Source organism: Tripterygium wilfordii, chromosome 6 (assembly GCF_013401445.1).
Source record: "Tripterygium wilfordii isolate XIE 37 chromosome 6, ASM1340144v1, whole genome shotgun sequence".
NCBI classification, from domain to species: domain Eukaryota; kingdom Viridiplantae; phylum Streptophyta; class Magnoliopsida; order Celastrales; family Celastraceae; genus Tripterygium; species Tripterygium wilfordii.
Window position 1 is genome coordinate 10,128,866 of NC_052237.1, and position 18,706 is coordinate 10,147,571.

The window sequence follows — 18,706 nt, forward strand, 5'->3', positions numbered from 1 at the left end:
ATCATATAATTAATGACATAAGTTCTTATTATATCCCACAAATAAGAATAAATAAAAATAAAAAAATTATTTTGGAAGGCATTTGTTGTGATTGTTGAATGCATTTCAAGTAATGAGAAAATATTTTCAAGAACTGCTGATTCCATCGGATTTTGGTCTTAAAGTTGCGGTCAATCGTGAAGAAAATGTCTGATCCAGCTATCGGAGACAATGTCGTCTCAAGCAACCACTACAAGAGTGTAACCCATACCTAGGCGCACTATCCCCACTCATTGGCTGGCCGTAATAGTCGTTGTCGGAGGAATATTCTATTTGGATGCCAAATGGAGAAGATGACTCTATTTCTGTAAATAAAACAAATGTTTATAAGTTTTTGTCCCCTGTGGAATGAATTTTAAACTTGATGGATCTCCTCCAACAAAACTTATTGGAGTGTCTCATTGGAACAAAATTTTTAAGTGAGGAACTTATCTCTAATTTTTTCATAGACAATCAAATTTATCAACGAAAAAAGAGAGGTTATTGGTGGATTGGCAAATCAATTAATTGCATATTCACAGAACATTATTTAATAAATTCTTTATTTGTCAATTGTAATTGTTCTCCACCAAAGAGCCAAAATGTAAGGAGCCACTTTCGAAGACATTTTAATATAAATTGAAGAATAAAATATACTATGAAATAAACGATAAGAATAATAAAAATAATAATAATGTTACACATGTCAAATAATGGAGAAATATTAGATAGAATATCACACAATAATAATTAGAATATCATTCACCAATATAACACGTTTTATAATTGTTAATTTTTTTTTTTTAATTTCAATAGTCATTAAAAATAGAAAAAGTACTTAAGACCTTCAATTTTGACCCTCAATTTATCTGCAGTGTTAAATGGTAAATGAACCCTACACACCTACACACACATATATATATATATATAATCGATGACCATACATGCCACATAGGATTAATGCTAAATTAGAGGTTTGCAGCGTTGTTCTTAAAAATATCGTCGACAATTATGAAAAGACAATCGATTATACCAAACAAACATAAAAAAAAAATTAAAAACAAAAGAGGCTTGCATCCGATTATACCAAACAAACAGAAAAAATCAATAATGTTGCACAACCGAGGCATCGATAGACAAAGAAATTCTATAAAAACTTCACAATATAGGTTTTAATTAGGTGTATAGAAATGGCAAAAGCTTTTGCAATTGCTCTTGTATTTCTTGCATTCGGCACAAGAGCGGAAACAAAAACAGGGCCATACGACTCTACAGTACTAAGCCTTCGATGGCCTGTGTCATTTTGTACTGCTTTTGCTTCTAGGGTAAGGTGTGAAGAGCCGATCGAAAATAATTTTACAATTCATGGTCTCTGGCCCATGTATTCAGTTCCTGAGGGATCAATTACAGTCGACGCTTACGATATAAACAAAGGATGTACGACTATCACACCAATGCCTAAAGATCGTATTAAAGTGAGTTAATTTCTCCTTAACTTCCCCTATAAAGAATTATTCATGTGACTTATGTTTTCCTTTTTAAGCGCAAGCATTTTCATAAGTGGAAGTGTTTTATGTCTGTGAAATTTGTAAACAGAAAAAATTATTAAAATCGATACGACACGACTTAAACATATATTGGCACGACACTGTACACCCTCGAAGCGAGTTCCACAACATAGAAAATTGGCAGTACCAGTGGGGGAAACACGGGATGTGCTTTGATGATCCCGATCAACCTTTATATTATTTTCAAACAGGTTTAGTTCGTGCAAAGAGTCTTAACATCCTCGACATACTCTCTACAGGTAATTAACCATATATCTTTATTTCTTTAACCTTTAATTACAATCTCTTATCTCTTATATATATGTGTGTGAAACAGCAAATATCGTTCCCACTGATGAACACGGATATGATGGAGAGGCCATTGAAACTGCCATTAAAGAATCTCTAAGAGTGCAACCAATAATTGTTTGCAACGATTATGGCCGAAGACTTCTATTGTTAGAGGAAGTTCATATATGCTATCATAAGAACGGTACTATGGTCTTGTGCGACATGCGTTTTAAGCATTGTCATGATGGACCATATCGACGTTTATGGTTCCCTGCTACTAAGTTATATTTACATTAAAGATTGAATTGTTGTGAAAGAATATATATAATAGTGAAAAGATAAGATATACAGAAGTTTGGTTTTCCAAAAACTCAAGTTTGGGTCTCTCGTAATTGGGATTATGGTAATGTTAGGGAGCCCAACTATTAGTAGTTCAACTCATCACAAGTCTGTGTGGTATGTACATGTCAATAAATGACTAGACAAATTTGAAAAGAACTGTTTTCAAAGCATAAATTACTAGCCAAATTTGAAAACGAATAATTTTCGAAGCGTTGCTTCGTAAATTGAGATCCATTGTTTTTTAACTCAATTCCATTGAATTAAAATAGTGGAATAATTAATTCTATTCAATTTCATCTCATACCAATACTTATTTAATTGAATTAAAAAGTGGAATAACTAATTCCATTCAATTTCATCTCATACCAATGCATATTTAATTGAATTAAAAAAGTGGAATAATGAAATCATTTTTTTACTTGAAATCTATTGAGATTTATTTGAACTATGTTGATTATTCATTCAACCACCTCAATGCTGCTGTTATTTAATCCATCAACGATCTCATTCATCCCCTAACGCAATATCTTCATTATTAACCACCATATCATAACTGAAATCTATAAAAAAAAAATCATATATCAACACTCAAATCAATGGAAAAAAATAGTGGAATGACATCAAAATCAATGGAATAACGATCTGTCTAATATTAAAAACAATGAAATCATAAAAAAAAATAGTGGAATAACCATCTGTCTGAGATTAAAAATAGTGGAATGACACCAAAATCATTGGATTTTGGAATAAAATCCTCTATGCATTCAGAACATGAGGGCAAAATAAAAAAATATACCTGATTAAATGGGTCCAGAAATGAATTTTTCACTTTTCGACGACTATTCCGGCAGTTCAAGGGTTGAAACAGGTAGAGCTCGTCAAGGCAAGTTTGACGATGGTGGTGTTTGGCGGAGGGTTGGCTTGTGGTGATCGGATCAAGCTCCAAAAGTTTTGGTTGGCTGCAATTTCAAGACAAGATTCTGGTGAAATAGGCAACAAACAAAGGTTGGGGATGAGTCATGTCGCTCTTGTTCGGTAGGTCGGCGGCTCATAATTGTGGCCGGATGATTGACCTTGGTTCCGACAATGAGGGGAAGAGAGAATGATGAGAGAGAGAGAGAGAGAGAGAGAGGGAGAGAGCATAAGGGTGAAGGGGAGAGGAGAGATTGTGAGTATTTGTGTGAAAATTCAAAATTCAAAATTTGTCTAGAGGCTTGGGATCTTTAGCATTTTCATTGGGATTATTTGTACTGAAACTTTGATGTATTACCTTAATAATGTTATTGTCTAATGTAAAGTTGTCAATCGTTAAATACTATTTTTTTTGTCATTTAATTAGAGACGGTAATGACAACTCATGTAAGGCCCAATGAAGTTACTAAGAAATGATCCACAATCCACCTAGTAGCCCATGCCTTATAATTTTTAAGTTCAGAATTCAGTCACGGGTAGCTTTAGTCACACCCCGATTTTTTCTAAAGACACACCGTCAACTGATTTTTACAAAGGGTGGTTAGCTTAGATTGGAGTGTCTTTAGAAAATACCGGGGTGTGACTAAAACTACCCTTCAATCACAACTCACACGATGAAGACGATGAAGCCCAAGCCCAAACCCACACCGAATCCTCTTCTTCCTCCTCTAGCGCACGAGCTCCATTGCCCGACATCTCTATTTGCTTTCTAGCCACCAATCACGGCAATCAACCTACCAAAAATATGGAGCCTACGACCTTTTCTCTGCCGAGGCTACCATTACTAAAATAGTCAACAATATTTTATATGCAAACAAATAAAGACAAAAAAATGCATTTGGTCCCTCAACTATACCATTGATTTTATTTTTATCCTTAAAACTTTTTTACTCTTAAAATCATCCCTCAACTATTTAAAGATACCACATTCATCCCTAAAATGATTTCAACATCAGAAAAATCATACGTGACATCCCAGTTGGCGTAATTTTTACACCTGTCATCCTACTTAGCTTAAATTTTACACATGTCATCTCACAAGATTTCCCAAATACCTAACTCTTCAAAATCCATAAATTATTTTGTTGTATAGTTTAAGGCACTGAAAGTGCTAGATATTAATAGTTTACGAATAATATCATTCATGTTTGTCAACTAGGATTATTCCGATATGTCAAATAGATGTCAGGTTGAAATTTTCCGTCTCTCACTTGAATAACGAAATAGATATCTTTCAATAGTTGAATTTTTCTGCTCTGTGCTATGCTATGTTGAACAACAAACAAAAGCCCAAAAAAGCTTTTCAAAAAGCCCTATGATTTGAATAATGAAATCTGATTCTGATTAATCTGATTCTGAGAGAGTGATGATAAATTGATAATCTAAGAGAGAGAGGCAGAGTCACACAAAGACACAAGCAAACAAACGAACAAGAAGAAGCGTCGTCTCGCTGAAGAAAGGAGGAGGAGGAAGAGAGATCGTGAGAGAGGAGAGATTAAGGAATTCTTTATTGATTTCAAAATTTTCTTTTTTCTTCATGATGTTAAGTTAAAATTGGCTGGATGTAATATTATTGGGGTTATTTCTAAATAGTGTTGCTTGGGCTAACTACTATACAGTAGTAGAAGTTTTTGAAGAATATGGAGTCTCGACGGCAGCCCAGCTCGCCCCACACCAGAGGCCGCCCATGTAGCCTCCCATGACCCCAGCTTATTCAATGGGCTGCAGATAAATTTCAACGTAATTCTCTAGACTCTATTCTAGCGAACTTATGTTCGTCTACCTCTGTGTAATGCGATTTGGTGCGGATCTTTGCATGGCCACATTATTCATTATTTTATGGAGCCTGATGGATTTAATGGAAACGTTAAGTATTTTGTTTATTTCTTATAAATATGATGAATTGAATAATATATTTTTATTCGTCATATTAAATATTATACATTTATAAATTTTTTTAAAGATGTATTGGTTCACCAAATAGTGCATTGGCCTTTTCTGCATCGTTGAATATGCCCCTCGTATTTTGTATTATTTCGACTTTTTTGATGAATTTTTCTAGGCAGGGACAGATTTCTTTCACTAGGCACAAAAGTCTAGTTAAGAGAGACAACTTTCCCGTGATTATGATATAATACATTAAGGATCCGTTTGGTTCACAAATATATATATGAAAAGTAGTTATCCATAGATTATAAGAATGTAGTAATTAAGAACAATTTAACTTCTCATTTTATTTCAAAAATTAATTATGCATAATAAATTTTGGCAAAGCGGATTTAAAAGATTAAGTTGAAAGGAAAACAAATTAGTCTAATAAATTTATATGATCACTGGGAAAAAAAAATCAAAATTTGCTCGTCTTGGTCTTTCTAGTTTGTTCTTGTAACAACTAACCAAATTATGAACAAACAAACTGAGTCTTAAGTTTCATAGTTTTATTTTTCTTTTTCTTAAATAAGATTTCTGAGAACTTGACACGTCATAGATTTTTTTAAGATTTGGTTTCTTGAGCTTGTCAAATTGTCAATGATGAAGAGAGAAAATATAAATAATTTTTAAGAAAATAATTAATACCACTATATATTAATCCAATGTTCAATAAAGAGTTTGTCATTTTTGGAAGTTGTGGGTTCAATTCATATTTATACAAAATGTATTTATTTGATATGAATTTTTATATAAAAAAATAAAATAAATCATTTGATAATATTAGGTATAAATATATATAGAATAATTCTCCTATGTTAATCAAAAGTGTGAACCAATTTTGTGAACTTGAAATCTAATGGTTGTAATAAAACAAAACAAAAGTGGGGACTATAAATTTTCTGTAGGACCCATCACATCTATGGTTGAAAAGTAGGTTCACACTTTTGTTTCACATACGAGAATTATTCAATATATATATATATATAAGGGCCATAAAGAAACCTTATGATAATTTTAGGTGTAAAATCTTTTTCAACTGGAATGATTATTGTTTTCTGCCATCAGAGTTGTGAAAATTGAATGACTAAATTGAAAGTACACGTATTCTTGATGGTAGCACATTTTAAATCACAAATGTAGCATAAAACGGTGCGCTTTGAATTTCCCTACGTGTCAATTTTTCAATATAATAAATTCCACTTCAGGTATAGTAGCACATGTCATTATTGATCGTTAACTGATTTAACAGTCTGCTTAACAGAATGAACAAGATGAAGTAAATTACACATTCAGTTACTAAAGTGAAAGTTAAAATCTTATCATACAAGTTTGTCACGTGGATATTCGATATGATCATAAACTTGAACCCTCAAACACATGCCACGTGAATATTCGATATGATCATAAATTTGAACCGTCAAATCCATATAAAAAAAAGCACTGTTTAACAAATATCTTGTTAAACGAAAGAATTTATCTCCAGTCAAAAAAAAAAAAACTTGGATGGAGTGCGCTACCATCTCAAATGGAACAATTATGTAAATTTACTATTTCGACCTTTTGTGTATTTCCCTAGGCACGTACAGATTCCTTTCATCAAGGTACAAAAGTGTAGTCTTGACTCTTGACGTGTTATGATATAATTATACATTAAGGTTATGTTTGGTTTAGAAAAAAATATTTGAAAAGGTAATTATCCACAAATTACAAGAATGTAAGTAAGAAAGGTTTAAAAATTCTCATTTTATTTAAAAAATAATAGTTATGTACAATAAATTTCCAGCAAAGAGAAATTAAAAGATTAAGTTGAAAGGAAAATAAATTTATATGATGATTGAAAAAAAAAAATCAAATTTGACTTTTTCTTTTTTCTTGGTCTTTCTAGTTTGTTGAGTCTAACCAAATTATAAACAAACAAACTGAGCTTTAAGTATCATAGTTTTCTTTTTCTTTTTCTTAAATAAACTTTCTGAGAATTTGGGACTTTTTATAGACATTTGGTTTCTTGTGCTTGTCAAATTGTCAATGATGAAGAGAGAATATAAAAAGTTTTTATTAAAAATTTTAGAACCACTAGTTATTATTAATTTACTTGTTTTAGTGGAAGTGGGTTCGATTCATACTTACACAAGGATACATAATTTTTATGTATTTATTTGATTTGGATTTTAATGTCAAAAAAATCACCATAAAAAACCCTATTATAACTCTTGTTATGAAAATAATGACTGTAGTTCGAATCCTCCTCATTCGTTTGAATTACGATTTATTGGGACCCACAAAAAATGAGATATTTATTGAGTGGACACTTATCAAGCAATTGGGCCATGATTCAGGGAGAAACATTACACCTTTCCATATTGCTCCCTCTTCAATTTGACCAAAAAAAACTGACAAAGAGCAATAATTACATTGCTCAATGTGGATGCTCTAAATAGTAGCATTGTTTAGTTGAGTCCAACTCATCAAGTAAGTAATTTACAATTTTACCCTCCGTGTATTTTCCCAATGCACAAAAAGTAGTCACATAGAATAAAGACACTGGAGTAAAAAGTTGACAAGGTCACGTGATTCTGTAAATACATTAAGGCTACGTTTGGTTTCAAGTATTATAAATTTGCAAATGTATGATTTCCTCCACCTACAACTTCCTTCTAATAATTTTTAATTTATATATATATATATATATATACGAATTGTATATTAAATTTATTATGAAGTTTCTATGATCATAGAAAAGATCTCAAACACTAACTTTTGAAACAAGATAAATGTATTGTCGTCTATTTTACTTTTACAACATTGTATATTTGTATTTGTAGTCTTGTACATTAGTTTGTTTTTTTTTCAAAATTCAAACCTTTATTGGCGTGTAGGTACTTGAATAACAGGATAAATTCTTAACAAAGATTTCAACAGCCAAACAGATCCTAAGTTTTAAGAATTATTTACTTGTTTTTGTTTTTAGTGTTTGTCAATTGTCACCATCAAATTATGAAGAGAGAGAAAAAAAAAGAGAAGAAAATAAAAAGGTGGACTTTTCTAGGTCCCACCCCAACCCACCCACTTCACATTCGTAAATTTAAGACATCAATACCCTTGCAAAACACAAAGAAGAAGAGGGGTGAGATTTCATTTCATCCTTTTCGAGAAGGGATTTGAAAAATTCCCGAAAACCCCTGTGCTCTAAATTGTATAGTCTTATTTTTCTTAATTGTTATACCGATTGTTAGTCCGGTGCAAAATACACACCCGAGACCTAACCCTCCGGTTTCGATTTTATCTATATAAAATAAAAATGGTTTTTCTAAAAAATTACCATTTTATCTAAGAAATTTTTATGTTTTTTAAAATTTAATATTCAAATAATGACTATTTGAAAATAATATGCACTCTTTTATAATTTAGTTAATTTAAAGTGAAATACATAATTATAATTATTTTTGTATAAGAGTCGGCACGAGAAAAGAAACAGTCAAACTCTGCGCTCATCAACCCGCGAGAATTTTGGCTTCAGTCAAGTATTTGTCGTTGGAGGTTATTATTGTCCATACAGGAAAAATATAAAGCGTTGTGTGTGGGACCTACTCCTGACGGCATAACAAGTGTCGACGGTAATTTACGAATGGAGGAGTTGGTGTGAGGGAAAAAACAGATTCCCTCGTCTGCTTGGTGCGCTTGAACTCTCTCTCTCGCCGTCTCTTTGTTTGCTCTTCCAGGAAAATCTGTTTTCCCGGAAATGGAATTTCGATGTCGTTTCTGCATGTAGTGTTAATTACTCTATGATCTTCGTTTTGGTTTGCTTTATTGTGAATTTAGAATCTGCACTCATCTTTTCTGTGTTTTTTTTTTTGACGGGCTTACTCTTTTGGCAGATGAGAAGAGGAGGTACATTTTTTATTTGATTGAAGATTGGCCTCGAAATCAGTAGTCTCTTGGCGTAAGATCTCGGGACTGGTTTGCTTTATTTTGTTTTTTTGGTAATTTGAATTTTGTTCCGCTTGTTTATGTTTATTTGATTCTTTTCTGTTAGCTGGGTATGTCTTTTTCCTCTCCTTTTGCTCTGAGTAGTGAATTCGAGTGAATACGTTGTTTCATATGTTAGTTTCTTCTTGATTCCTCCGTTTCCCAGTTTATTTAGCAACAATTGACATGGGTCTCCTCGTATTCCGAGCTCCTTCTTTCCAATTCCAATCCCCTATCCTTTTTCAATAATTTCAATTTGATTTAGGTTATTCTTCGGAAGGGAATTCGCAAAAGTCTGCGGTGGTTGGGAGGGGAGGGGAGGATTTGGGAGGTTTCCAATAGTCCTTACCTCGCCAACCACCGTGAAGGCGTGAACCCTCCTCCATAGGATAACCTTAATTTGACGATCTGGATATATTATGCCATAGGAAGCGCTAGTACACCCCAAGCACTGGATATATATTATGCCTTTGGGTGTAGGAGACAAAGAAAAGAGAGAAAAACTGAAACTATTCTTCTGGCATGGATATGTCTGTATCGTGAATTGGTGGGGATTAGAATTGCAATGGATCTAATTACAAGTCTGCTCCCTGAGAATTTTCGTAGTGAACAAAGAATGCCAACGTGAAGCCCATATTTAAGACATCCTGTTCTGTGAATTAGTATTTTCATACAGAATTTATTTTTGATTTACTGGAACTTCGTTCTCAAGGTTTAGAGGCACACCATCAATACAACATAGTATTATCCAGTTGGTGCCATCATGTGTTTAGGATACCAATAGCTACAAACCTCGTGTTGTGGGTGAGCCACCCCTGCAAGTATGGAGTGAATGGTGGTGTGCCACTTTTGCCCATGACAATGAGGAGTTGGCTGCAGAGATTTCTGTCAAATGGTGACAGTTGTTTTCCTTCCTGGTGGGGAGTGTTGAATATGTATATAAGTTAGTCTAGCATTTATGCGTTTCCCTCTAATATAGCAAGATGTCGTCTAGTTCTTTTTCATATTTCTTAACGATTAAGTGCCTTGCTGTTTGCTTACAAAAAAAAAAAGTGCCTTGCTGCTTGTGAGTATACCTGTAAGACAATTCTTATGCTTGTTAAGGGCTCGTGCAATGTGCTCTAGATTTCTAACTTCTATGTTTTCGATAGAACTTTTAATAGCATATACTTTTCTACATATAATATATTAAGCCTTATAATGAGATGGATGTGGATGTATTACAACACAAGCTGAGACATGATTAAAGTTATATACCTGTCACTGACTGCTTGCTCCTAAAACATTGGTACTGAAATCTTAGTTGCATCATATTGAGCCAAATTTTAATCAGTTCCCTTTAAAATGAGATACTGATATCTCTGAAATTGATAAAAATTTGGACGTGCTATAAGTTTTGCCCTTATTGAAATCGAGTTGGAACCATTAGTTACTCCTTTTTTTTCCCTAATATCATGCCTCTATGCAAGGCAGATCTGTCTTAGTTGTTATTATGGCCAGTACATTATTTGATTGCATTTTTACTTGTGGTTTTCATTAACGCCTTTCTTATTTTGATGCTAATTTTCTTTTACTTGAACAGCTTATATACAGTTGCCGGGTTAATCCATAACATAGAGAAATGGTTTGTTTTTACCTACCATTCTGGTTTCATGTTTCTTGCTGTCTTGTATTCTGTAATTTTTTCCTTTACTGGTTTTTTGATGTTTGTATAGGCGGGTAGTACTTCTGGTCCAGAGTGTGACAATTTTGACTGGGACACTGAAGACGAGCTTGAAATTGAGAACTTTCCTTTATCTTCTTCATCTCGTCTTCCACTTCCTAATGGAGAAGCTAGAGGAAGTCCCGCAAAGGTGAATTTAAAACAAGCATTTTTTGTTAGCGTGTATTGTGTGTACGTGGATTATCGGGTTTGGGCCCATGTTGGTTTATTATTTTAATTGATCGTAAATAAGAGACTCTCTATTGAGAGTGTAGGCTTTCCTCCCAAAACTCTCTCTTTTCTCCTCTTTGCTTCCTCTTATTCAGTTATTCTCAATTAACATGGTGCTGGATTCTTGGGTTCTAATCTTACCTTTCAGAGTGCTATCTTACTCCTGCATGCTTGTCATCGGTATTATTAATTATAAACATATAATTGACCATCATTAATAACTAAGGTAAATGTATCCAATAATTGCTTAAAAGGTTATCACTCTGAGGCAGGAGCCATTGAGTAAGGAAACTTTTAAATGAATTGCAAAGTTCTCATTCATAAGTGGTAATTGCAATGGTCAACGTGAAAATATGCATAGCTTTGAGGTCAGGCTTTACAGACTGATTATGTTAAATACACTGCAGTACTGCACAATCATTTCTAGACTCATGATGCATGGCTTGACCCGGATAAGCTTTTTCAATCATTACTTCAACAGGTTTTCTTTTTCATAGTAGGACGACTTTTACCTTTTGAAAATCTTGCATCCATCTTAATGCTCCTGCTATATGAACTCCTATTTTGATAAATTCATTTTCTACAATGTTGTTATATATTGTTGTTTCTTATCCTTATTCAAGATTAACTTTTATGCTTCTGTGTTGTTGATCTTGGTGTAAAAGTCAGCTGTCTCCTTGTGTGTACTTACTGGATTCAGCATATTTCACTTCAGCACGAACACCAAATATTTAAAGGAACATCCTTTGATCTTGTCCCTAGTTTAAAAATGCATTTGTTCCTTCAACTTATAATGCATGACTTTGCATATGTTTTCTGTGTTTTCTATACCTTTCAGCTACCTCTCATTTTTTTCACTGATCATATGCTTCTTGTGTTGATTAGACAGAGGTGGAACATAGGTATTTTATAAAACTAACAGATAATTTGCATTTCTTCCTCAAGGCTATCTTATCAGCAGTTTCTTCCGGACCCAAGTTGATCGATCATTTTGTTCGGATGGGGTTCTCTGAAGAAATGGTTGACAGGGCAATCCAGGAAAATGGTAAATATTTTTTGCTACTTTATTCTGGTGGCAACTTTTATCTGGCTAACTTCAGAAATTTCTCTGCTGTATGATCGTGAAGGAGAGGATAACTTGGATTTGATACTTGAAGCTCTTCTCAGATATACGGTTAGTTCAGCGTGCATCTCATTTCCGGATGCTTTTGAGTAGCATAAAACTGTGCATGCACAGATAAACACACTTGTTGCTATCTATTCACACCTATGTTTAGGCACCTGTTAATTTTAATTGGAAGTATATTTACTTGTTTGACAACTGAACTAACATTGAATTCTCTGTTTCTTTCTTCAGGAAACTGCAGCAGCCGGTCCTTCCAACTCCAAATGTTTTGATCATTTTGTAGGGATGGGTTTTTGCGAGACGATGGTTGCCAAAGCAATAGAGGAAAATGGTGCAAATTTATATTGCTTTCCCTTAGGATTTGGTTCCTTGTCTTGAAGTTATATCACCCTGATGTGTTAATTTTTCAGGAGAGGGCAATACAGATTCAATATTGGAAGCTCTACTCACCTATTCGGTGAGTTAATACTTTCCTCATTATATTGTTCACTTTCATCTTAATCTTGTAGTCTTCTAGTTGGAATATTAGTACAATCCGGTGGTCTAGATGCTTGTCTTCCCCCTTAGGGTCATACCCACTCTCTTGTAATTGGACTTGGTTATGAGTGATAATAGGTTGAAGTTTATTGTTATAACAACTTCCATATCAGTTCTTTCCACATGACCTATGAGCAAGCACTTGCAATGGATTTGGATTTAATTTTTGAGTTCTTATGTCTTCTGGGTGTGGTAAAATTAGCATGAGAAAGTTGAAATCGTGGAAAAACATCTAGGCTTGTTTCCATAGAATGCTTAGGTGTTGCTCAATTCGAATAGTTGACCTTTTATTAATCATTGACTTACTTTTTAAGGAAGTGCGTTGTATAGTATTTTTTGCTATGGCATCATAAAAGAATAATTTTTGACATCGAATATTTTTATTTATCAATATTTATGATTCCTGTTGTAGATTTTTTTCTCAGTGAACAGTAGCTGTGCAATATACATGAACTGATTTCATGAATTTTGCTTGTGCTACATAGTTTTATGAAAAACATTGCCACCACTGTTTAATTGGTGGTTAAGCCATCCGAATTCCAGTTATTCTCTTTAGACTAATTTCCATAGTCCTTCCCCCCTCCATTTTTTGGTAAGTTTTGTTCCCTTTTGCGCAAGTTTCTTTTGTGCCCACTAGAATTGTTCTGGAAGAAAAAAATAGGCATCAGGTATTATCCTTGTTGCAAACTTGTGCTGATCTATTTCATCATATCAGACCGTATTATTTGTTTGAAGGGTATAATTGATATGTTTTGCATTTCGTGCAATTATGTGTTTGTTCATGTGTTTGATATGATTTGACTTCTGATATAAGATTTCATATTTCTGGAAATTATTCCTGTCACATACTCGAGTCTCTACCTTTCCAATTTCTATTTTAAGAAAATATTTTGGTCATTGGGTCTATCTGTTGTTGAGTTTTTGCAGGCTCTTGAAAAATCTCCCCAAGAACAGACCCATTTTGAGTCAGACTACTGCTCTTCAGAATGTGAAGAAAATTTTCTTGATGATTACTCAGATATAGATATTTCTTCTGAGGATGAGGTAGTATAAGTTGTTTGCTCCACCTATTACTTATGGTTCATGTATCTACGTGATACTTGCAACATGCAATGTGACTCGAATGTCCTCAGGCATTTTTCTTTCCCTAATCTGCTCATATTGCGTGCCAACTGATACATGCTCTTATCTGTAACTATTTATTTCATAGTACTACATTGAGAGAATCACAGTGACACTTCGATTTGTCTTCTAATTACTCTGTCTTTCAGGAAACTAACGGTCCTGTGAATTCTGAGACGAACAAACTTTTATTCCTAGTGAAAATGGGGTTCAAAGAAGGGGATGCCTTAGTAGCGATAGAGAGATGTGGTATGTATATTCACTTTGCTTCGTAGCATATTCTTTTCCCATTGTGAAAAATGTAGCTTTTGTTTGTTGATGTTGATGTTGCTGTTGCTAATCATCCAAGCCGTGAAGTTTCAGTATCTTATCCCTAATGGTAAAATTTTCCTGTTTGGAGTGGGTTTTGGAAATTTCAATGTCCAATATGCATCTTTTATTCTTTCATTTTACTATGCATGAATTGAAGAGGGTTAACATATTCATCACGTAGATGGCAAATATTATTCAAAAGAAAATATTGAGGTAGCTTTTTCTCCACAACTAGCTGCAGCTTATTAATTTTGAAGATCTCATTGCTTCCAATTGATGTTTCCAATCATTCAATGGTTTCTTAATTGTCGAATAACGAATTTAATATATTCTACGGTATGTAAATATTTTAATTTGCATTTTGACTAGAAAACCATTTATACAGATGTTAGGTAGTTTTTTCTATAAGTTGTCAAGGTAATATTCACTTGTTGTTTGCTATTTTGGGTATTATTTCTTTATTTTGTCTAGAAATACTTTTTTTGTATACATTAAGGCCTAGTTTGGTAAGGCATTTTGAAAATAGCAGATATACTAGTAGAAATGGTGGTAGCAGAAATGTTAGAGAATTTTAGTAGCAGAAATGCTGCTCGAATGTTGTGTGGTGTTTGGTTGATTTTTGCTGGTAACATTTTTGCTGAGTAGCATATATTAAATGATAAATATTTTATAATATCAATAAATTTATTTATTTATTAATTAATTTATAATAACACATGAAGTGAGGGTATAAATGGAATAAAAAAATTAATGGGGATAATATTGACTTTTAACGGTGAAATGCTATTAAAATGCTTCATACAAGTAACATGTCAAAAGTAGCATAAATGCTGAGTAAAAATGTCTCAGATTACGTGCCAAAAAAACCCCTTTGGTAAGGCAGTAGCATTTATACTAGCAAGTAGTATAAATGCTACAAAAAATACTCCTCCAAACGGGGCCTAAGTATGTGACGGGGATGCTTACTGCGTAGTGCCTTTGCATGTGGAATTGAATTTGCAAGTGTGATGTGCAAATTTGTGCTCATGGATCAGTCATCCGGGCTAATGTTCAGATATTTTATTGCTTCAGTATATGTGAGTTAACCTTTTGGTTATGATCTTTGATAATCCTTTTCATGATTAGGTGCTGAAATTTCTTTTCAGCTTCTTAACTGCTTGCCTAATGGTAGTAGAGTGTAAAATGGTAGAAAAACTACTAATTTAATTGTGGCACTAAAAATGTGAGATATATATCATGTTGGAAATTAGGAAACTCGAAAGCCCTTTCTTCAGTCCTCCAATGGGAAGGTCAAGGACAAGTATGTGGTCCTTTGTATCCTAATGTTAACTGTTCTAATCAGTATGCCTCTTTTCAGTTCCCTAGCTTACCACCAGCGATTCTTCTGTTGAGCCTAGGAGAGTGACATTCTCTCGTACCAAAAGTTGGTAGTCACTTCAATTTGTTTTTTTTTTTGGTGTTCTTGTTAGAGAGGAGTTCTACCCTTCTGTGTCTTAACCTGCACATGTTGGAAGTGCTTAGCCCTGCTAGGCCTGTTAATCAGTGCAACTGATTTTGGGTTTTAAAATCTGTCAAACCTAAGTAGTTTGTTCCCTTTTTCATTTTTTCTTTATGCGAACTCGTTCTTTTTCTTGTTGATATAATGGGTTGCGGTCTGCCTATTCAATTCCTCCTTTTATTTTCTTTCACTCACCTCAAGCCATCCTCAAATGCTGCAGGTCCAGACTCCACCGTTGAAGAGTTGACAGATTTTATATCTGCAGCTCAAGTGGCAAGGGATGCAGATGCTCTACTACCCCCAGAAGATACGGTAATCCTTGCCCATGCTTATTGTTTGACTTTTAAGACCATCCACAGTGATAACAGAAACATCCAGCACTCCAAAACCATTCTCTCTCTTCGCCTCTCTCCTGGGTGGCACAATTTAATTGGATGAGTGGGTCCCACAATATACACTATTCATCAACACTTTATACATTCCAACACTCCATATTCATTTTTTAAGTTAAAAAATGGAATTTTGTGGTTGTCCGTTTATTCTGTTCACCATAACAAGTTAATAAATTTAATCATGGGCACTTGCTTTCCACATTTCTTGCAGCCAATTCTAAGGCGTAGACAGCTTCTTGATCGTGATATATTGAGAAAGAAAAAGAAGGCGAGGGTTCAAAATGAAGATGACGAGACAATTCGTCTACCGAAACCGATGATTGGGTTTGGAGTCCCTAATGGACCAGCAGCCCCTCTGACCTATAGAAATCTTCCAGAGGCAGCCATGGGGCCTCCCTACTTTTATTATGAGAATGTGGCATTGGCTCCAAAAGGGGTTTGGACAACTATTTCAAGATTCTTATATGACGTGGAGCCAGAGTTTGTTGATTCAAAGTATTTTTGTGCGGCTGCTAGGAAAAGGGGCTACGTCCACAACCTTCCCATTCAGAACAGATTTCCCCTTCTTCCTCTGCCTCCACATACCATACATGAAGCATTGCCCCTAACAAAGAAATGGTGGCCTTCTTGGGACGAGAGGACTAAACTGAATTGCTTACAGACATGCATTGGGAGTGCAAAACTGACAGAGAGAATTCGCAAAGCTCTTGAACAGTATGATGGTGTTCCCCCATTGAGTGTCCAGAAGTTTGTTCTAGATGAATGCAGGAAATGGAATCTGGTGTGGGTTGGAAGAAACAAGGTTGCACCACTTGAGGCAGATGAAGTGGAGATGCTTTTGGGTTTCCCCAAGAACCACACGAGGGGAGGTGGAATAAGTAGGACTGACAGATATAAATCTCTTGGCAACTCATTCCAGGTAGAGATTTATCGTCGTACTTTGTCATCTTGTCAGTCAATTGTTTTTCCATGATCTATAATTCTGTCAGCAGATATCATAATTAATTCATCTGTATAGTTTCTTATTCAATGGTAATTTTCTTCCCTGATAAGTTTCAGAATCTTAAGAGTTATCTTTAGTTGTGAAGATTCCTAGGTCCTCCTTTATGTTTTTCTCTATTTACGTGATTTATTGATTTCAGGTTGACACAGTTGCCTATCACCTCTCAGTCCTAAAAGACATGTTCCCTGAAGGCATCAATCTTCTCTCTCTTTTTTCCGGGATTGGCGGTGCAGAAGTTGCCCTTCATCGGCTTGGTGTCCGTTTGAAAACTGTGGTTTCAGTGGAGATCTCAGAAGTTAACAGAAATATCCAAAGGAGTTGGTGGGAGCAAACTGGCCAGAAAGGGAGATTAATTGACATTGAAGATGTGCAACAACTGAATGCTGATCGATTGGAGGAGATAATGAGTAATTGTGGTGCATTTGATCTAGTTGTTGGAGGGAGTCCATGTAACAATCTTGCAGGCAGCAACCGCCACAGCCGAGATGGACTTGAGGGTAAAGAATCATCATTATTCTATGACTATTTTCGTATTTTGGACTTGGTCAAGTGTATGATAACAAACAGGCAATGACATTGATTTGAAAGAACATATTTGCATATGTGAACAGTAATTTTTTTCTCCATTCTCTGCTAACTGCAATGGCTTGCAAGTTTCAAAATTTTTGAGTATATGCTTTTGCATGGTTTATGGACAACGCATATGCTATGTCTATTTTATTGAAGTCATTACCAGACTGCCACCTGCACCTCAGCCTTCTTCATCTTAGACATAGTTTGGCAGGCCTGACATGGATGACCAGTTAGGATAATTCCATCAACCTAATCTTTTGTTTGGTTTATGTAGTAGAGCAGATTATAATATCTGCTTCAGGCCTTGTATCCAATTCGAAGCTCGTAATCAAATCCAAAAGTGAAGGGCTTGATAGTTTATCTGCTATGCCACTGACATGTTTTAATGTCTCTTTCCTTTAAACACTTTAGCTCCTCCTTGCTACTTCACTTCCGGTGTGCCTTCATGCTCCGTAGCTTCAAACTCTACCGTATTACTGTTTCCTTCCTTGTTCCTCATGTCTAAAGCTCCTTTTTTGTTTTCGTAAGGTGACAAATAAGGTTCTTGGCTTTTCTGGTTTGATTGTGGGGGAACAGTGAGGATGAGGCTTTTGATTTGGCTGTCTTATGGTTATGACTTGTCCTTGGTGGGAAAGTAGTGTGCAGACGTTCATGGTTTGTTTGCGTGCTTTATTCGAATATTTTGCTGTCTAAGGAATTGATCATATTTTGCTGTCTAAGGAATTGATCATAGGATGGAAAAGATGTTTCTTTGGATTCCTGAGATTGTGGTAGCGGAACGGATTCTTGGTGTTCAGGAATACTTCACCAGAAAGGATGTATAGCCTGTTGAAATTTGGTCTGCTGCTGTGGTTGTCTTTTTTTGTCTGTCATGGCTTATCATTGAATCAATGGGTTCCTTTCTTCTTCTTTTTTGATCTGGAATTGTTAGAAATGCAGTCTAGTGATGTTCGAATTAGATTGAAGCATTAGAAATCTGTTTGATATAGAATTAACTTCATTTCTGGGTTGGATTCACTCATTTTTAACTTTTATAGAAAATTTCTTTATTGGTTTTTGAAACTATATAAGCCTGGACCTTGAGTATTTGGTGTTGATTGTTGAGCCATAGAAGATTCGGTTCGTCCTTCTGACTTATTCAT

General features: G+C 34.6%; 2 protein-coding genes across 6 annotated transcripts; both read left to right on the top strand.

Moving 5' to 3' along the window:
- Nucleotides 1–1,208: 1,208 nt before the first annotated feature.
- Nucleotides 1,209–2,334, top strand: LOC120000725 (ribonuclease 1-like). Its single transcript, XM_038848841.1, has 4 exons — nt 1,209–1,493; nt 1,615–1,825; nt 1,903–2,058; nt 2,270–2,334. Exons 1-4 carry the CDS (start codon nt 1,209–1,211, stop codon nt 2,332–2,334), a joined length of 717 nt encoding a protein of 238 aa, XP_038704769.1.
- A 6,381-nt stretch (nt 2,335–8,715) lies between these two features.
- LOC120000166 (DNA (cytosine-5)-methyltransferase DRM1-like) lies at nt 8,716–17,628 on the top strand. 5 transcript variants are annotated; one of them, XM_038848088.1, is made up of 13 exons: nt 8,716–8,867; nt 8,978–9,082; nt 10,651–10,692; nt 10,784–10,921; nt 11,947–12,046; nt 12,129–12,175; nt 12,359–12,458; nt 12,538–12,584; nt 13,592–13,708; nt 13,936–14,035; nt 15,817–15,908; nt 16,200–16,907; nt 17,131–17,628. In XM_038848088.1, the coding sequence occupies exons 3-13, from the start codon at nt 10,690–10,692 to the stop codon at nt 17,563–17,565; spliced, it is 1,887 nt and encodes a 628-aa protein (XP_038704016.1). In that variant the 5' UTR covers nt 8,716–8,867; nt 8,978–9,082; nt 10,651–10,689; the 3' UTR covers nt 17,566–17,628. The 5 variants fall into 5 exon arrangements, with proteins under 5 accessions (XP_038704016.1, XP_038704013.1, XP_038704015.1 ...); XM_038848085.1 differs by having other exon boundaries at nt 8,978–9,042; XM_038848087.1 differs by having other exon boundaries at nt 8,756–8,774; nt 8,978–9,042.
- Nucleotides 17,629–18,706: the final 1,078 nt, after the last annotated feature.

Excerpts from the sequence above, each read along its gene's own strand:
- LOC120000166 (XM_038848088.1), top strand. Across the intron at positions 12,585-13,591 it reads AAGCTCTACTCACCTATTCG|GCTCTTGAAAAATCTCCCCA; the intron begins GTGAGTTAATAC and ends GAGTTTTTGCAG. Across the intron at positions 14,036-15,816 it reads AGTAGCGATAGAGAGATGTG|GTCCAGACTCCACCGTTGAA; the intron begins GTATGTATATTC and ends CAAATGCTGCAG.
- LOC120000725 (XM_038848841.1), top strand. The coding sequence starts at position 1,209 with ATGGCAAAAGCTTTTGCAATTGCTCTTGTATTTCTTGCATTCGGCACA. Across the intron at positions 1,826-1,902 it reads CCTCGACATACTCTCTACAG|CAAATATCGTTCCCACTGAT; the intron begins GTAATTAACCAT and ends TGTGTGAAACAG. Across the intron at positions 2,059-2,269 it reads TATATGCTATCATAAGAACG|GGAGCCCAACTATTAGTAGT; the intron begins GTACTATGGTCT and ends TGGTAATGTTAG.